Raw genomic sequence first — 20,146 nt, forward strand, 5'->3', positions numbered from 1 at the left:
TTCCTTTAAGGTTAATTATTTCTTAAGACACATACAATGTTTTGACAAAATCACCTGTTGGTTTTGTTTTTTTTTTACTTTTGTGAATATATTTCTGCCTGTGCATTCAAAAGCACATATTTTTTAAGTTCACATAATTCTATAATAAATAAATATGGAAAAATGTGTAGCTAGAGTTTTAGTACAGAGATAAATGTTGGAATATTTCTGCAACAGAATATTGGTATGAGGAGTCCTAGTGTACGATAGCAATTCTAAACTAAGACAATTTTCTGGATGAGTTCCATTGTGAAGAGTTTAGTTCCACTTCACTATTTTTGATCGAGCATAGAACTAAAAGTTCTCAGATGCATTATATTTATTTTATAGTTGAGCTTTTGAAAGAGAAACTGTAGGGTCACGGATGTAGTAGACTTACATTAATGTAAAATTAATCCAAGTTCTGTACTTTCAAAAATTCAGAAATTATTTTCAGGAAAGATTATCACCAGCGCTTAGTTTTGTACTCCTTTGGCTAGCACTGAAATTATACTGCTCAGTCTACAAAAGTGAAGTTGTCATCGAAGTTTTTGTAATATTTCTGACAAGAATAACATCACTACAAAACAGAGAAGCAGGAGCTATACTGTAAAGAGGAAACACTTGTTTAAAGCCTTGGTTTGCTTTTTTGACAAAAATAACTTGATAAAGTGTCCTGTCTCTGAACTTGTCATTATGGGCCATGCAGGACTCTTTCAATGATGTAACGTGCATCTGCTCTTAGAGCTCACACAGTTAATTCAGCTGATTAAAAAGGATATTTTTAGTAAATGTGTGTTTAATGATTCTGCTGAAGCAGAATTGAGGAGAAGGACCTTTCCCGAATGGTGGCCACGGTTTTCTATGTGCCTGCATACATTTTATGATTTGTTTTGAAACCACTTCTGTGCGAGTGTTAACGTTCTGTGTTGAAAGTTGGGAGCGGCAGAACAGCAAACAGTACAAAGCAAACAGTCCCAGCCTAGCCGCTTTCTGTATTTGCTTTGCAGGTTGTTTACAGAAAGCTGGGTTGTTGGCTTCAAACTATAGAACAAAAGTATGAGAAAGTTAAAAGTGATAACCATGCAGAGCCTTAGAAAAATATCAACAAATGCATAATTAAAACTTTTGCAATCAAACAGTTGGTCAAATAGATGGAAGTAATCTATTTATTAAACTTTGTGTGACTGGGGGAGATTGTCTGCCTGTTTGAAAATATTATCATTGGGTAGCCTTGAGCTGAATTCTGAGAATAACTGTTTTTCCCTATTATTGGGGACAATACAGAATTGTGCTTGAAAATCTATTTTTTTTGTTTAACTATGAATTCTTCCCTGAAATTATAAACCTTTTTCTAGATATAGTGCATTGACAAAACATGGCCTTCTTCAGGGTTAGGGCTCTAACATTGCTGTCTGTTCATCTTCTGATTAAGCTGTTACTGCAGAAAGACCTTTTCTTAAGGAAAACAGCAACTCTGGATTTCTTCCAGCACACTCTCTGATAGAATACTTAATTTAGAGATAAGGAAAGTTCAGTGAACATTGGAAAAGGCAGGACAACGTGGTCAGGAGTCAGAGAGGTCGCATTTGCACTTTCTTGAGAAAGTCTTAATAGTTCTGAAGCTGGGCTACGATACTGAACTGTTTAGCAAAGAAATATGGTACACCCCAGGTGTCATTAAAAGTATCTTTGCTTAAAAAGCAAATAAAGAATTTACGGCACCTTTTAGTATTTTTACAATATTAAGATGCACGCTGAGCAGTATCGGATAGATCAAACTTTGCTGTGATTTGCTCGTTTATGGATCCTATTAATCCCAGTGGAGTTACCGTAGGCTCAGCCCACTGTGGAATTCTCTTCTCTGAGTTCCTTTAGACTTGCCAAAAAATATGTTATTGGCCACTAACAGCTCTATCGTGCATAATACTTCTGTTATCTTTGCCGAAAAGACGTCAGTAGTTGTCAGTTAAGTTTTGTGATATGCCTGTGAACTGCTTTTTCTGGAATGTGTTCTGTTGAGCATCAAGTGAGCTGACACACTAGCTTGTTTTATAAGCGCAACAGTCCAAAGGTGACTGGCAAAGAAGCAGAGAGGAGCAATTTCTATAATCTTATGTGTGCATGTCATCTGTATCCAAATCTGATGTTTGGAATATTTCTGTAACTTTTTACTTTTCCCATGTTTCAAATTGTATGATAAGGCCTCTTCCTGTATTAACTGAAATCAATAGCAACATTCCCACAGATGTCGGCAGGAGATCATTATATTTTTAATATTTAAGACATTATCCTGGCTCTTCACAATGAATTAGATAAACCAACAATGACCAAGTTCTAAAGTGTTTTGGAATGCTTTAGTATCTGAGCACAAATTGAGGTACTGTGGTCTGGATTTCCAGTGTTTAGGTCTTTGGACAACCGGAAAATGTAAAGGTTTTAATTTGAGTAATAAAAAATTGAAACATCCAAAGTAAATATTTAAGCTAATGCTTGAAACTTCTCTGTTTAAAACCAATCAAGTCCCTGTCTGTGTCGTGTGTCTCCCCCTCCATTGCTTACCAATTTAACCATAATCAGGACAACTGACTTACAGATAGCAAGATTTCATACAAGTCAGAAATCCACAGTGCTGTGTTTTACCTCACTGTGTTGTCTACAGCAGAAATGAATGGAAAGCGTATCTGCCAATTAATCGTCTTTGACTCATCTTAAATGTACGTGCCTTTACCATTAGCTTTGTGTTTCACCCATCAGCCACTAAGTAGCTTTTGGCTGTGAAAGGTGTTAGAACAAGATTCCCCCCCCTTTTCCCCTTTCTCCGTATTAAACTGTATTTCTCCGTATTAAGTTAGCGTATTAAGCTGTAACTTCTGCAGATACAGTTCATACTAAAAGCAGTTTTCTGAATGATGAAGAGGGGAACGAGGCAGGAACCAAGGCTTCAGGGCTTTCCTGTAGCAACTTCACCTTTAGTAGTGGCAGATGAAAAATAATGTATTATTCTAAATTCGGTTGTGTTGCATTAAACTTCTTACACTTAATTGCGAAAGGACTACAAGGCTCAGATGGCTAAAACACAATATTCTTTAGAATTTATGGAGAATCTTTACTGGAATATGGCACTGAGTCGTTTTACAGTTCAAACCCAAACCTGCTGGGTGACCTGGAGCATATTTACTGCCAAGTGTGACGTAAGGATTTGTATCAAAAACACAGTCTATCTTTCCTTCTCGTAAGGAGACGCAGAAGGTGGCCTTCCTGTAATGAGACAGTAAAATGGATGCCAACCCCCTGGCAAGGTAGAAACAGAAATGGGAAAGAAATAGGGAAGAAAAATTTTGACGTAGAGGGTGGAATGCATAGAGGGCAGAGAAGTGGGGCAAAAAATCAAGTTTAAAAAAAAAAAAAGCCAGAAAGTGCTTTCTTCTGTCAAATGAGATTGGGGCAGAAGAGGGAAATGAGAATGAAATTGAAATCTGGATATTCCAGCTGATTCAGGGCTTTTGTACTTAGTATCTGTATTTTTCAAGTCTGGTTGAAGTGCTCTGAATTATTTTAGTACAGAATAACTTAATATGAGTAAGTTGAGGAAGTAGAATAATATACTGCATTCATAATACAGCCCTTATGAATAAGGGATAAGTTGATTTAGGTCAACATTCTTTCTAGTTTTTTATTTCCCTAAATTTCTAAGCTTGTAGTCCCTCAGACTTGGCTATGAGCATTTAGAAACATAACCTGAATTTATGTAGTTCAAGTTATTCTGCAATATGGAATTTGCATATCTTTCCTAGGCAACTTTTGGAAATCCCACTAGGAAGAAAAGATAGGAAACAAGAAACTGCACGTTCAAAAATGTTAGCATGTCATACTATTCAAATTTCACCACACCACATCAGCACAATAAAATTTAGTTTCAGTAATGCACTAAAAATAATTTCATGTAGATACTATACCACTGAGAGCGCTGATATAGCGACTTTCGTGATGTGTTGCTAATGTTTTTTGTCTTGTCCAAAATATGGGTTTATGAGGCATTGTCCTATCAATTTTTAGTGCTTATTATTTTAATGAACTCTCTTTTCTAGTATCATAGGCTGTCTTTGTAGCCTTCATTTGCTCAAGGAATCAGGAAGCAATATCTTGCTCAGTCATTGAATATTACTTTTCGTATCTTCCCAACTATCCTCTTGTAGCTACAATAACTGGCAGGTGCTAAACTCATTTATTATATTGTGGGTGTAAAGTCCCAATTTGTCTGTTGGGTGGCAACAGTATCTATAGCAGTCACCCACAATTATATTATGGGTCTGTACCTAGAGCTTATTGCTCAAGAACTAGTAAGTGTAAACTACTCCTTGCTTGTCCAACTATAAGAAGTCAAATTGTAAGAAAAATATTACACTGTATGGTCTTGACCAATGGAACTAGTTCAGCATGTTAAAAGGAAAATGAGGGGAGACAAAAATCTCTTCCTTAATCTAATCAATACCGATAACTTATTCAAGGATTACTCTGTGTTATAGTCTTTTTTTCTGTAGTCTCATTCTTGTAAAACTTATTTGGAACGATTAACAATTTGATAATAATGTAAATTTAATATTAATGTAATTAGCAGTGTGAAGTTAAATCTATAGAGTCCTATCTGATTTCACCACCCCACCCCCCCCAGTGATAACCACTTCACTTTACATTTGCAACTAAGGGAAGCCCTGTGGACTTTTCTCTTTCTTGTCGTTTGGATGAGAGGCTTTCTATATCAGAAACTGAGCTTTAAGTGGCCAAGTCATAAAGAAAAATGTTTGGAACTGAATTGGAAAACTCTTATTTTGCTAAAAAGAACATATCTTCGTGCTGAAAAATTTCTACTTGGACTGTAATTTAAGTTAATAACATCTTTTTAAAACACAATCTTGCAAGTATTTGTCATTCAAAAGTGTCTATTTCCTTCCTGATTAATGAGCACTACTGCGCCTCCAGCGGGTGCGTTCCAGGGCTGCCGCTCTCTTGCAGCCTCTCTGGTCCAGCGCTTATGTGTCACTCTCCTTCTTGGGAACCCCAAGCAGAAAAAGAGAAAACTCCATCGTTTAGGATGAATGTAGCTAGTTGCCATTCAATTAAAAAGACAGTAAAAAGGGGGAGAGGGGGGCAGAGTTGTTGGCTTGCTTTAGCATATAAACTGACCCTTTCAGCTGGAATCCTATTTCACTGCCTTAGAAAGATGACACCTCGCGCCCTTCCCTTCACCCGCTCGGTTAGACTAAGGAACAGAGAGCTGTCATCTTGTCCCATCTTACTCGCTGCATGTGTCCTCTCTTCTACAGTGTACGCGTTCTGCTTTTGGAATAGCTTGTGTTGGGGAGAAAGGCAAGTGAAGTGTGCCAGCAGGTACAGAACGCCGTTAGCACCTCAGCCGGTGGGGACGGCTGGGACCCTAGCTTACAGGCTGCGGTTCCAGTACTTGGGGGATCAGGCCAGCTTTTCCTTTGAAGCATTCATAAAATGCTCTTCTACTACATCTATAATGAAATTGCATTGGAAGAAGCCACTCCGTTCGTTTCTTATAAAAGCAAAGTATGCGGAGAGCTGTCTTGAAAAGGAAATACAGTGTCGTTGTGTATTTTTTTTCAGCAGTGAGGTTTTGTGGCTTCTGATTTTACAGTGACACTCTGGGTCTGTGCTATATAATCCTCCAGTCTGCTATAAGAAAGATGGGAGGACGTGCGCCGGCCTTTCTAGATCTTTTTTTTTTTTTCTCTGGAAGCAGTACTGTGGTTTTTGATGTTTAGTGTTCTGCATGTAAACTTTTGCACTGATGCTGCAGAGTACTAGCAATAGGGGAAGAAAAGACGACAAATATGCATAAACATTTAGTGATATCTTTCCAGTTATTTTGTCAGATTAAATTCTAGATAATTGGTCATATTTGTCAGTCAATTTCAGTATTTTGTTCCACCCCCCCCAACCTGTAAACTGAAGCTGATTCTCCTGATTTTAGTCAGTGATAAGATAGAGGTATAACACTTGCAGTATGTAGCCCCGGATTTCTCGGGGTGGTTAACGTAACAGTTCGTAGGAGACACTGGCAGTACTGTTCCTTGTGATGCATCGTTCTAGCGTTACAGTTAGAGCGTTAATGACAGCAGTGCACGTGTCTTTGCGCCTGCCTCTGTAAGGACACCTACTCCTGTTGGATGGCTCCGGAGTTTAGCACAGAAGAGCCTTAATGATAGATGTGACCACACACCCTCAGGGGAAAAATAAGATGTTCAAAACACTTACAGTGAGTATGTACTTAATTGATATCTCTGTGTTATGCCTCAAAGGCCTGAGAGAACAGCAAAAATACCATGAAGGGCATCACTAAAGATTTTCTGACTATATTGGAACAGTTACATTTCACACGAGTCTCATCGGTAGTGAAGACTTCTTTCATCTCGCAGTGGAAACCCTGGAAGGGATGCCCTGAACTTCACCTGTGTGTGCACACAGTGTTTTCTCGATTGCGGCTAGTCTCTGTCTAGAAAAGAGTCATTCCAAAGTGAGAACTGGCATTCTGCGTGCATGGCAGGTGTGTGTTCCCCGGCAGCTCTCTGAACTTACCCAAACCTGGTCCGGTCGGTCCCGAGGTGCTGGGGCTAGAAGGGCCGGCAGAGGCCCATCTCTCAGCTGATGCTTAGCGATCATCGTCTGTCTTCACTGCCAGCCTCAGGTGTGACTGTTGGCAAAGAAATAAGCCTGAGAGCCTGTGTAGAAAAAATATACTTAGTTGTCGTCTTAGAGAAATAGATTGAAAATGGAACGTAAATCACAACATTCTGAAGAAAATGACATCACGTATGTGATTAGCTTGTAAGTCCTTTAACTGAAGGTCTGACTACATTTTGTATGTACACGGAGCTCTTAACTGATTATTTCTGAAGGAAAAAAAAAAATCCACTATCAGTTGTAGATGTCATTAACGTTCCTAAGGTGAGAGGGGGGTGGAGGGGAACCAGTTGTCTTGGACTTCCAAGAAAAAAGACTTTTATCAGAACTTTTGCCTCGCTTTGGGTGTGGATTTTTTTTTTTTTTTTTTGGACACTGCTGAGACTGGGGAACTCGATGGCAGTTCCAAAGTGCTGTAATAAAAAAAATGCAGTGATTCCTTGCATTTTATTGACTGTCATGTAACATTTATAATGATAGCTTAAATAGTTATCTTCTCTAGTACTGGAAACCCATAAAGAACTTCAGTTTTTGCTGTTTAGCATGATTTGTTTGTTCCTGTCCTGCTGAAAAATGGCGATTAGCTCTGCTGTATGATCTGCCCTAACTAACCTGCCTGGAAGCAGCTGGGCTTCATACGGGCAAGTTCAGGCTTGTGGCTGTATTGCAACTGACTTTCTTTGCACCTGACTTGGGTAAGGATTACAAGTCACTTGTTTAACACCATTGCAGCTCAAGTATGAAAAACTGTTGTATATACGGCTTTCAAGGCCCTACGAAAGATCAGTCTCTGACATACATACCTTAATATAGTGTGGAGTTGTATATTTGGGTAAAAAAATAAATGCCTACAGCAGCCTTCATATATATTAGTAATGGAGTAACAGGTGGAAAAACAAGCTTGCCATTTCTCATGCATTATTTATGTGGTGTATGCTTTTCCTTTTCTTTTTTTAACATTGAAATTTAGTTACTATGCTTACCAATCATCTGAAACAAGATGAATATTTCATGTTAATTAACATCTGTTCAATGATATAGTAGGTTTAAAAAATTCTAATCTCTGAAATTTTTTTTGAGTAAGAGATCAAAACAGCTTGGGAGAGAAAGGGGAATTAGACTAGCAGACTGAACTTTCCTAAACTGTAATAAAGGCACATTCCTCTTTAAAATATGCTGTAAGCTAATACTTTTGTTCTGTTTAAAATTGTAAGATAGGAGCATCATACCAAGAACAAACTCAGAGTAACTGGAAATTGTAATGGCTTTGATAACCTCTTATGTATTCACTCTTGTAAAGTCTTATGTGGGAATAGCTATCTCTTCATACTTAAATATCCCAACGTTTTGAAGAAAAATCAGGATTTTAATTCTGTCTTACGTATTGGGGAAAGTACTTCACTGTGCAGTTTTACACTATTTTCTTTCATACGATCATCAACAAAGTTCTACAACAAGGAAAAGATTACGACAAAATTTTGATCCTGAACTATGAAATAAAATGGTATGATAAATAAGAGGTGCTACGCTACTGCAGTACAAGTGAACTGTGCTCTATCCCTTCACTGTTTGTGTAATTATGAAACGGGAGAAGGATTGTTGAATAGCAGGATTCTCTGATTGTATTCCTCAGGCTGAGAGCAATGTGTAATCTAACGACAGGGGAAGTGTTAAAGAGTGGGTTGCCAAGTATGTGTTCTAGGAAACTTTATTCCAAATAATATGCAGCTAAGCTGCTGAGACTTAGTGGCCAGGCTTTTGTGTTTCCCTTTAGAGACAGATATTCATTTGGGGTAAAATACCAGCCACCATCTTATAACTGGTCCTGAATGCATTTTTCCAGCCAGTTCCACAGCATAGGAAGCCTGTGACTCCTTGAGAAGACGGTGGCCACAGTTGAGCTGTAGCCACCAGTGCAATTTATCCAGTTGGCTGTACGCTCCTGGTGGGGTCCAAGAAGCTCGCTAGGAGAGAGGATGACCAAGAGAAAATTTCCTCTGATGCTATTTGGCCCTGGTGCAGAGAGAACAGGCTGTCAGTGAGAGATAGATAGGTATTTGTATGTACAGCCTGTACAAATATGTACATACAAATGTATGTACAATATGTACGTATAAATATTTACATATCAAAATAAAACAAATATTTGGGGAAGCATAGAACTTAGAGTACAGTATTAGCTGTAAATGTGAAATGGTAAAATGTCCTTTTCTTCCAACAGAATAAAGTATGTTGTACCTAGAACATAGTCTCTGCTCATTAAACCAGCTGTGGACTCCTGTTAAAGTACGTTGGCTATGGTGTAGCTGGAAAGAAATTATTTGTCTTGGTGAAAACTGAGGGTATAGTAATTTTTTTAACTTGAAGTTTTGAGTTTGGCCAACCATACATAAAAACTCTGTGCATGGGCTAGGATATATTTTTTCCACTAGGGAGCCATATGAGGAACGCGGGCAGCAAAACCCTATGAGAAGGAGAAAGTAGAGCACAAGGAATTCATCACCACCTAACACCCTTGGTGCCCAACTCCCAAAATCAGCAACAGTGTCTTTGTACGATCCTATTTATTTACTGGTTTTGTATAGACATGGAGGCAAGATACTTAGACTTGGGCATCTTCCAGGGTCTTAGGAACTTTGGAAGTCTGGTTATCTCTTCTGCATCAACGAGACTGTAAAATATCTAAAAAGATTTTAAATATTTAGAAGTAACGGAAGTTGTGAGAAAATAGTGATAAAACTGAGCTGTGGAGAAACTGAAACTTCTTAACTGTGAGCATTAAATCAGTTTCAGATAATTACTTGAAATATTGTGAGCTAACTTTAGATAAGAAATGATGCTTTGAAAGCAACTTCATATAAAATGCTTACATAGTTAAAGGTGAGCCGAGAACATGAGACCATTTGTATGTTAAATGAATAATTGCTGCTAGTTTATTCTGTGTCGGAGCTTAGTGTAAGTGACTGACAACACATGCTGTTAGCAGGACTACATTTTTCTATCTTTATATATCTTTAACCGCATAGTACTTAAAATTTATTTTTACATGTCCAATAATATCATAATGTTCAGTTTCATTCCTCGTGGTTCATAATCAGTATCACTCTTGGATTTTATTTTACTGGACTAGTACATGAATACACAGACTTCAGCCATTGTGTCATGGAAGTCTCATTTACTTCAACCTGTGTTCAATCTGTTTTAAAGTAATTAATTTATTTGCTTGACATATCAGAGAAACATCTGTTGTTCACAGCCTTAGTGAGAACTCTGCGTATTTTAAAATAAAAATTGATCTGTGTGCCATTTAGAACATGAAGTTCTCTTTGCTTCTATTTTTGTTTTATTTACAGATTTTATTTATTTATTTGCTGCTTTAGCAAAATGCAACTATCTATTCGGAGGTGCTGCTCCAGGGCACTACATCTAGCACGCATAGCAGACTTAATACTTGATTATACTCTGAAATCTCTTCCCCTGTTCTCTATTGCAGGTTTTATTCTTTTTTTTGTTCTTCCCCTTCACCTTCTGCAGTCACCTTCAAAAAGTGGCGTTGAATGGTCATGTGTCAATGCCACTTTATAAAATGAACTACAGAGAGATTTACTCCTTGCTTCCTATTTCATGTTCGTTCATGCAGTAAGGAGAGGCAGACTTGACCTAGTCCTATTGATTTATGTGCATATTAGGATTAATTCTACAGATTGTGGGGGTTTTTAAAGCATTCTGGACAAATTGTATTAGAAGCAATGTACAGTTAGAACTTGGGAAGTTTTACATTACTCTGTCCTTTTTTATGATTTTCTTCTTTCACATTAAATTCCATTAAGGCTTTTTGCCCTTTTTAAAGCATCTGCACAATTAAATACTTCTGCAATAAATCCTTCCTATGAAAGAATGATAAATTTAACGCATTTGAGGTTTAACAGATGCTTTGTTCAGTCTTATTTATTTGCTATACTGTATTCCTTTGAAACTTTCTGTTTTACTGCCTTGAAAGGCTTCTGTTTCTAACTTTCCCTTTTCATACATGCCTTTCTCCTGGGCAAAGGTAACTTGGAAGAAAGAGAGCATCTTGACAGAAATGGCATCTAATAATACCCTTGAACTGTACTGTCTCCATGTACAGCTTTGACTCAGCCTTTCATCCTCTTGTTTAATGTAAATACTTATGTGGTTTCATCTCGAAGACATGGAGTTACTGGACCTGCCCTGAATGCAGAACAGGACAACAGGAGACAAATGAGCGATGTAGTTCAGCGCTTTGTCGGTTCCCAGACACCTACGTTAAGAGACTTGACATTTTTTTCAAGAGCAACCTCCTCTAAATAAAACAATATCGAAGTATATTTCAAGTAAGGTGCTGCAATGAATACTTTTATTGATTCTAATATAGGTATTCAGTCTTTTAAAAGTTTAGTGATTTTGTTGGTAGCTCTTAATATTTGATTGAGTTCCATTTTTGTTTCTAACTTGAACTAAGTCTTCTATTCATAAGAACAGTCAACATAAGCTGAAGAGATAAATAACCAGTACAATCACCCAGTGCGAATGGTGAGGTTGAAGTGTAACGGCTGCAGAAGTTCTGTATTCTGGCCTTAAGAATAAGTACTTCTGTTAGAAATGGCTTTCCTTGTTTTTCATTTTCTGTGAAGACAGTCTTTTAAGTATGTCTCCTCTCTCATGGGATGCTGTGTATGGAGAAATAACCGTTACACATTTTGGGTTAGTGATTATTTTTTTCCTTTTTTTTTTGGTGGCAAACCCAACAGCATTGATGGAATTCTAGTCTGTCTTATGTTCTCAATAGAAAATAGAGATACATCCAACAGCCTTGGTTAAGCCTAAAAATATTCCACAAATTCCTGAAGTTTCAGCTTAGAAGATCTTTCTACCTGCACGTTGAAACTAAAATAAATTTACCATGGAACTTGGCATTACTGTTCATGGTGATATTTCCTATTGTAGCTGTATTATGCAGCATGATTTCAAGAACCATAAGAGAAATTTTTGTTCTATTTTTAAGTTATTTAAAGCTTTTGAGATGTTCCTCAAAATCCCTGTCTGAAAGACTGTTTCTTCTCTTCCCTGGAGTGCGCTTAAAAGGTAATAGCAAAATAACAGAACAACTATCTATAACCATTTACAAGTACATTTTTGTTTTCTAAAACAAATGTGGGAGTATTTAATGTACCTCTACTCTTTTAGTCACAAAGATTTCAGGGTGCAGGGGAATGGAGAGCAGAAAAAAGTATCTCTGAAAGGCAGTTATTTTAATAGTTATGTTTATCATCAAGACGGGTGGTTTTGGTTTATTAATTCATTACATAATATGATGCCTGAAACCGGTTCCAGTTTACAGTATGTCTGCCACAAATTGGGCTTAGGTGGTGTGTTATCATGGACTCCAGTCTGTCGTTATGTTTGACAGGTTTGGGGCTTGCCAATAAATGATGACAAGGTTAATGTTTGGTTATTGTGGGTTATGAACTCTCATATATAAAACCTGATCATGAGCAGCTTTAATACATAGCAAAATATTTTTAGTTGATGTGAGAAATGCATGTTTGTCTTCACCTTAAGTAGTTTTATTTACCTTTTTGCAAGATGAATAATTACTGAACATTAGAGCCTGGCCTTAGGTTATACTGTTATTAATCCAGAGTAACCCATTGTGCTTTATTAAAGCTATTCTATAATTTATCACTGTCATTAAAATCAAGATATTATATTGAAGCTGTTCAATTGCCATTCCACTTGGACACTTACATGTAGGCTAGGGGTTCTTTTGCCTTTCCTGAATTAGTCTTTTACAAAAACTTGTCTCCTTGTGTAAATCTTATTTGGGAGGGCCATCAAAATGTGGCTAACCCGTTATCTTAAACTGGCAATAAAAAACATGGTATATGTTCAGTATAAAAATGTGCAGAATCTGACCTAGAATTTAAACTGTAATTTAAAACTTAATAGGTCAGAGTGTGCTATGGGTTCTTCTCAAAATGTTGATTCAAAACATGAAGGAGGAAATCAAATGGGTGAGCCAGTACATACAGTGCCTGCGGGTTACTGGTGGCGGTAAGGAGATCCCAGCATAGAATGGCTTTTGCCTGATGCACAGCATACAGGGAGTCTTTGGTTGAGAGAACAAGAAAATGAAATCGGAGATACAGTCACTGATACCTAAAAATACTATTTAAGAGTGTTGTAGAACTCTCTAAAATAAACTCATAAAATAATCCAGCACAAACCACTTAGAGGGAAGTGTAAAGTTCTCTTAATTTCAGGACACGTTTTGGCAGTATTCTTTGTAATAAAGATGAAAAAACCTGTTTATAACCAAGTATTCAAGGCCAAAAGACTTGAAGGCTGCAGTCAGCTCAAGTGCTGTGTGAGACAAAAATAACAACCTCCGAGCGTCAGGTTTTCCATTCTTGCCGCCCCAGGTGAATGGGCTGGTTTGTGGCGCGTTTACACTGCGGTGGCAGGGCAGGCCAGAGGAAGGGAGTGTGCGCGGGCGCCGAGGGCCGAGTCAATGCCCGACCTTGTTGCGCGGCTGTCGGTGCTTGGAACGCTGGGGTGGGCTGCCTCAGCCTGGCCAAGCATTAGCTCAGCACGCTGCTTTGGCAGCAGATTCTCAGAACAGACTTTTCACAAAGTTCATTTTAAAAAGAACAAAAATCTATAAGGGCAATTATTTTGAGGGCCATTTCAACACTCACCCTGAACTTCTATAACTTCCCCTATAGCTTTCTAGTCTGCATATTTAAAACCAAGCCAACTTTGTAATTTTATTTGTACTTCTTGATCTCTTTTTTCCTAATTTCTTTTAAACACTATTTTCCTTTTTAAGTTGCAGATACGTGTTTACAAAACTCTTCTAATTTTAAAAGCCCTTTACAGTCTAAAATGTATGTTTTCATTTGAGTTTGGTGAAACAGAAACACTATGGACTGAAGGGTGTTCGCTTCTAGAGCCTCAGTTACCAAGGTGGCTTACGCATGTCCCTGACTTCAAGGGTTGATGTAGCTACACTGTATTTACTTTTCTGTTGCGTATGAGCAATTATTACTGTAGCATCTCTCACTTCTCATACTATTTCTATTTCTGTAGTCACCAGCAACTTTTAAATATGAACAAAAAAAGCATAGCACTGTAGGCTGTACAGAACTTACGTATTAACCAAAAAAAAAAAGAAAAAGAAAAAGCACCCCTCTGTGTCTGCCATCTACCATCCTGAGCGCAAATCCCTTTTGCTAATCAAGGGGTTGACTGTTCTCATTGTATTCCGATTCCCTCTTCCAAGTCTCCTGTTAGGCTGTTGTGCAAAGAGACATAGAGGTGGACATAAAGTAGACACTGTGGGGAGACAGGTTTTGATAGCTGGGGAGATGTTGAGAAAGCAGAAGACAGATGAAGGGTCTCGTGAAAAGCTCTGTCACTCATCTTATTTAGCCATTTTTTTTTAATTATCTGCACCTTTTGGGAGGTGAAGGATCTGAGGCTTTATAGGATGATAAGTTTCTGCTGACTAACTCAGGAGGAGTTCTCAAAGAATATGGACGGTAGAAAACCGTATTTGTAAAGCAGTGTGTTGAACGGTTAATGCATCCTTTCTTTTTCTTTTCTTTGAAAGAAAGAAATAGGGAATCCTACAACAAATAAGAGGGGACACACAGCAGTGCCATGCAGCGACTCTGCCAGTGATACGAAATCAGCATCGCAGAATAGCGTGCAGCGTTGTAGGGCCTGCCTGTACACTAGCACAGTACGACTGCCGGTTCAATACTGCAAGCTCCTGTATGGCAAATTCTTCACGGTGGGATAACCGCCAGGTTGATTGCGGAAGAGACGGATTACTGGAGGAGGCATGCCAGTGAATCGGCTGTGGAACTGAACCTGCTGTTCTCGCCGTGGAAATGCAGTGGCGGTGAAGCACAACTCTAGTTGAGGCTTTCAGATGCGACAGTTTGGGAATCTGGTCGTGGCCCCGGCACTGCTCAGTTTTTTTAAGGGCTCCTGGTTGAGACCTGGTAACTATCCAGGGGTCTGATTTGGTGAAGTCGAACTGGGCGCTTCAGGACACTTCCAGTTACTCTCAGCAGCGTGCTGCAGTCTCCCAGGCGAGCCTGGCGGGTCCTCGGTGCGTCCGTGCCAGCGCCGCGGAGGGAGTGGGGATGATGTGGCCGGCCGTATCCAGAGCAGGATGATGTGGCTGTCTGCAAACAGGGCAGGGCCGCGGCAGGCACCGTTTACGTCGGTTTGCGCATGAACCACACCCAAAGGGTTGAGGTGTTTTTCCTCTATACCCTCCCAAAGCAAAACGAAACAGTCCAGCTTTTAACTGCTGGAGGTTGGAAGTCAGCTGTGTAACTCGGTGCTGGAAGGCAGCAGAGCATACGAGGCGTATTTAGGGACTGTTGAGAGGATGCTGAGAAATCTGCTGCTTCTTGGCTGTTAGTTAATGCTGTACAGTCAGGCTGTATTCGCTGATAAAACAGCATGGGAAACGAATCGGCATATCTATCGGATCTGGTTTAGCAGGTGTGCTCTGAATGAATGTGAAAGGTCACTTTCTTAATTCTGAAGGTCCAGTCAGTTAATAAACACTAAAGTTTAATTTTCAGACTAAAACCCAGCCGCTATTTGGATAGTAGCAAATATCTCTAGTTCTTGTGTGCTATTCTCTGACTTGGCAAGGAAAGAGGCTGTTGCTAAATCAATATGAGCTCTTCTGGAGAGAAGGAAGTATTTATTTTGTCTGGACTCCATGTCCGTTTTGCATAATAACGTATGATTAATTATTCTTCTATCACTTGTGAATTTCTTGGTTTGTCTCTGGCCAGATCTAGTTATTTATTTAAACTGCTGTGATGAGCAACAGCAAGAAATTGCCTTTCCCTCTTAAATATATTATAGTTAATACATGTATTAGTTAACAAAGAGCAGTAATAAAAAATATTTAACTAACTTCAGAACTCTATGAAAGAAACAAATACCGCTGTATGTTTATCAACAGGCCAAGTTCTCATAGAAATTTCAAGAACACACAAGAAACTTAATGACAGTCTAGAGGAGAGTGTAAGTTAAACAATTTCTTTTTTTAATTTACTTTCCTTTTGAAATTAAATTACTTGTGCCAATTTTTAATAACCCTTCATTCATTTGCTTTTAAAGTTCAAAAAATTTCATAAAGAAATTATATCTGAACTGGAGAAGAAAACAGACCTGGATGTAAAATATATGACTGTAAGTACATTCAATTCTAAAAGTCATATTTTATTTATCTATTCCTAGTTAAAGATTTTTTCAGAAATTGTTTGCTAAAAATTAATCAATGTTAGAATTGAGTTTTAGCTATATAAGCATGGCAAAATTTTTCATGCTTATTTTGAGTTAAAAAGGGAACTAATGCATGACAATAGCATTTTTAAACTAAAGTTGAGAGAGGCAATTGCCTAACTCACTTGATGTGTATTAGCAATATCTCATAGATTATGGTAATGCTTTTCAGTCACTTACCCAGTTACATGGCTGAGTGCATTATGAGATGTTGTGAATGCTTTGATTGCAGGCAACTTTAAAGAGGTACCAGACCGAACACAGAAGCAAGTTAGATTCTCTAGAGAAGTCTCAGGCTGAGCTGAAAAAAATCAGAAGGAAAAGCCAAGGAGCACGAAATGTAATGAAATACGAGCATAAAGAAATGGAGGTTGGTGTATTGTCTCTTAAGTTATTTGTTTCTTTGTATGAGACATGGTCAACAGAAGCTATTACAAGTCACATCTGTCTGGTTTAAAACTTCGTTTCTGAAGCTTACCACGATTTCTGTATATGCATTGTTATCAGTTAATACACGTAACTCCTCTGTAAGTTGTTTGGCAACAGTTAAGCTCTGCAGTTTCAAAGAACGTGCACTTTTGGTTCCTCAGAGTTGGTTTATATGAAAGGCACTCCTAGAGTATGTATTCCAGTGGAAATCAAGCTCTGGACTGCTCCGCTGTATGTATTCAGAGTCTTCTGCTTCAGTTTCTAGGTTTCATCCCTTGATCGCTACTTGATTTTTATTTATTTTTTTAAGTACCTCTGTAACTACACCGCAGTGCAGAGGTTTACACAGGGAGTCAGCTATGCCGTGCAAATTCAGTCGTAATTTCCTATAAGTTAATTTCCCAAAGTAGGCAAATGCCAGCTGCTGTTATCACTTACTACCTTTCCTACTGCTCTTAAAACTGCATCGCCATCTTGAGGCGAACTAAGAAATGGCAAGGCAATGATGAGAAACTTTAGAATAGTAAGTCATATTCTGGTTGTCATGTGTCTCTCAACGAATACTTGCCGTTGATATTTTTATTTGCACAACAATTTTATTTCGTGGTAGCTTGTATATTTTTTCTCCACATTTTTCTGTTTTAATTTTCTTTTCAAATAAAGTTTTGTTTATAACAAAGTACAGTAAACATAAATAGTACTAGCCTACCTTTCTACCTGTCTTTTAACCTATGTTCATAACAGTTCTTTTTTGTAAAGTATTGGGCTGAGAATTTGAGGTTTGCATTTAATCACAGTTTAGCCACGAATCCTCATAACCGCAGACAAATCTAGTTTAGTCTTTTTAGTAACTGATTTTTCCCCTCTCTAAAATGGAGTAGAGATTCATTGTAGGTTTGAGAGTAAACGTAACTGCTCTGGAGCAGATGAAGGTAATTAGTCTAATTAGAACACCTGTGGCCTTAAAACCGCTCAGCACATTTACTGCTTTGATGTCATATTCTTATTCACTGAAGCATTTTATTTAGAGGCTGAAAGACTGTTTCTTGTTCTGCTTCACCTCCCCCCAGCCCCTAAACGGAGTCCCGATTGCCTGTAATGGGAACAGACGCTTACCCAGTGCGATAAGGGGGTAGGGGTGTGCGGGAAAGAGAAAGCCTTGGGAGCAGAGCCCCCCTACCCCACCCCGTCTTCCCAAGAGCCCTGTCTAAGGCTTCTGCAGTTTGCTTCAGTAATTGGATATAGTGTCAAATAAAACTCAGACTGTGATTATTTGGGGCTTTTTTTCCTCTTAGTATTTGGAAACCGTGAGCTCTCGACAGAGTGATATTCAGAGATTTATTGCAGAAGGCTGCAGAGAAGCTCTCCTTGAAGAAAAAAGAAGATTCTGTTTTCTGGTTGACAAGCACTGCAGCTTTACCCAGCACATACACTTCTATCACGTTCAGGTCAGTGTTGTGAGTGTAAACAGAAAAGAAACTCCTGAAACCTAATCATATAGTGTCTCCTGCAGTATGTAGATCAGACTGCCATCAAGAGCTAAAATAGCTCTTAGGAACACTGCGGTGCCAAATGAGTGTTGTGATCAGGTCATTGAAAATGTTTACAATGCGACATTCTCTTAACTGTATTGTAGCAACAATAAAGGGTTACTGTAACTTTTTAAAAATCGTATATTAAGAAAAAAATGCATGGACTGATTGGGTATTTCCAGTATCTGATCCTGAAAAAGGACAGTCTCTTTCTACAACATATTACTTGTTTCAAAGAGCTATTACTTCTGAAAATCTGTGAAAAGTCTTCCATCTTGCTGGTGTTCTCACTTTGGTATAATGAAAATTAACAAGTAGGTCTGTTCAATTTTATGAAAAAGTGTATCTCTGACAAGTACCTTTTAAACTTGGATGCAGTGTGCGGACTTCCTAAAATCCAAGCTGCCGGGGTGGCAGGAGATCTGTAGCGATGCCACCAAAGTGCCTGAGAAAGTCAGAATGATGATAGACGAAATGCGGACACCTGGGTCCACTCCCATATCGGGAACTCCACAGCCCTCACCGATGATAGAGAGAAATAGCACGGTACGTTGTTCTGTGATGGCAAAAGGGTCTCTCTTAAACGGGGATGGGGTGGCTTCGCTAGCTTCTATTGTACCTAAGCATTTGGGGTCGAGTCTATACTGCACCTCTGTTGGAACATACCGTGGCTGGGTAGGAAAGCAGAAGCATTACGCTGGAGCTCTGCAACTGGAAGAATAGAGTGTAGTGGGCAGAAGCGCCTATCCAGACAGGGCTCCGTTTTCAGGCGGGTACCTAAGACTTTTTCTGCAGAGCCCAGCCTCAGAACTACTCCTGTTCTAACCATTCCATTTCCTACCTTCTGATCTGGAAGTAACAGTAATTACATGCTCAGTAGTTCAATAGAAACAAAATGTTATTTTCTTTTTTTTTCTTCTTCCTTTTTCCCTCTGTGATTCTTATTAGTGTATTAGGGTACGGATTGTAAATTCTACCTATTTGTATGTTGTGTCATCATTAGTTGTTGAACTTCTAAATTATATTAGTAAACTTCTAAAAAAAAATCTGGGGATTATCTAGGCGTAGCTGTGCTATTTTTGGAAAAAAGAGCTATTGTAGCATTCCCACTAACAAATGTTTATCAAGGGACAGAAGCCTCTTACGAACTATTCTATCAGCAATTTTATAGGAACCTGAGCACTTTCTGATGGGTCTAAGTATGCATCATTTGGGAATATTTAAGCATTGCTTTCTAGAATTTAATGTTGCAAATAAGTTGTCGCTGTCTCCTCAGTGTTGTGATACTGTTGTTCTCGTTACTCTAGATTGGAAATGATTTTTATCCTCATCATGAAAGTGCATCAAAGGTGCCCCCCGCTCCTACAGGTAGGGCGTACACCAGTCCACTGGTTGATATGTTTAACAATCCTGCGACACTTCCTAAGACATCTTCTGAAAAACCGAACTCAGCAGGTCAGTGTCCCTTTGTTGCAAACTGTGCAAGTGTAAATGTCATACTATAGTGTGCAAAAATATCTCAGGACCCCGTGACTGCTATGATAATGTGAATTCCAGGACGTATAGAGGCGTGGAAAATGGTCTTTATAAAGTATTTACATAAGTTACCTAACAGGACAAATGTGTTATAAGAAGCAAAGATTTGCAGTAACACAGAGGTCAGGATAGGTAGATTCTATTTTAATCACGTGCTGTGTGTCCCTGATTAACCCAACTCAACTGCCCTTATGACTTCCAGTCATATCAGAAGAATACATCCTATAATTTTGAACGAGATATATTGGAGTGATTATTTCAGTGCACGCAAACAAACATAAACGACTATTACAGGCTGGCTTTGGTCTCCTTTAGGGACATGTGGCAGTTAGGGGAGGATGCACATGGGACGAAAGGAGCACAGTCTCATTCTTCTTTCCTGAAATGTAAAATCCTATTAAAATTTTTCTAAGTCTCCAATATATTGATTTTGTTACTTTCTCTGCTATAGAGAAGGAAGGGAAAGAACTAAGCCTAGATCACAATATAAGAAATGCAGAACTCTTCAATGTGATAATATCAATTCCAACATTTCTTCCTTAAAAATGTTACAAAATATTGTGCTGGTCAAATATCGTACA

General features: G+C 38.5%; 1 protein-coding gene across 1 annotated transcript in view; it reads left to right on the forward strand.

The window, feature by feature from the left end:
- Positions 1–20,146, forward strand: part of BAIAP2L1 (BAI1-associated protein 2-like 1) — a 29,326-nt gene that overhangs the window by 3,348 nt on the left and 5,832 nt on the right. Inside the window, exons 3-8 of the mRNA XM_009885851.1 lie at positions 15,746–15,807; positions 15,904–15,975; positions 16,301–16,438; positions 17,793–17,945; positions 18,408–18,575; positions 19,337–19,484. Coding sequence (XP_009884153.1) covers positions 15,746–15,807; positions 15,904–15,975; positions 16,301–16,438; positions 17,793–17,945; positions 18,408–18,575; positions 19,337–19,484 — 741 coding nt within the window. The remainder of the gene's footprint in view (positions 1–15,745; positions 15,808–15,903; positions 15,976–16,300; positions 16,439–17,792; positions 17,946–18,407; positions 18,576–19,336; positions 19,485–20,146) is intronic.

This window comes from Charadrius vociferus, unplaced genomic scaffold (genome assembly GCF_000708025.1).
Source record: "Charadrius vociferus isolate BGI_N301 unplaced genomic scaffold, ASM70802v2 scaffold430, whole genome shotgun sequence".
NCBI lineage: Eukaryota > Metazoa > Chordata > Aves > Charadriiformes > Charadriidae > Charadrius > Charadrius vociferus.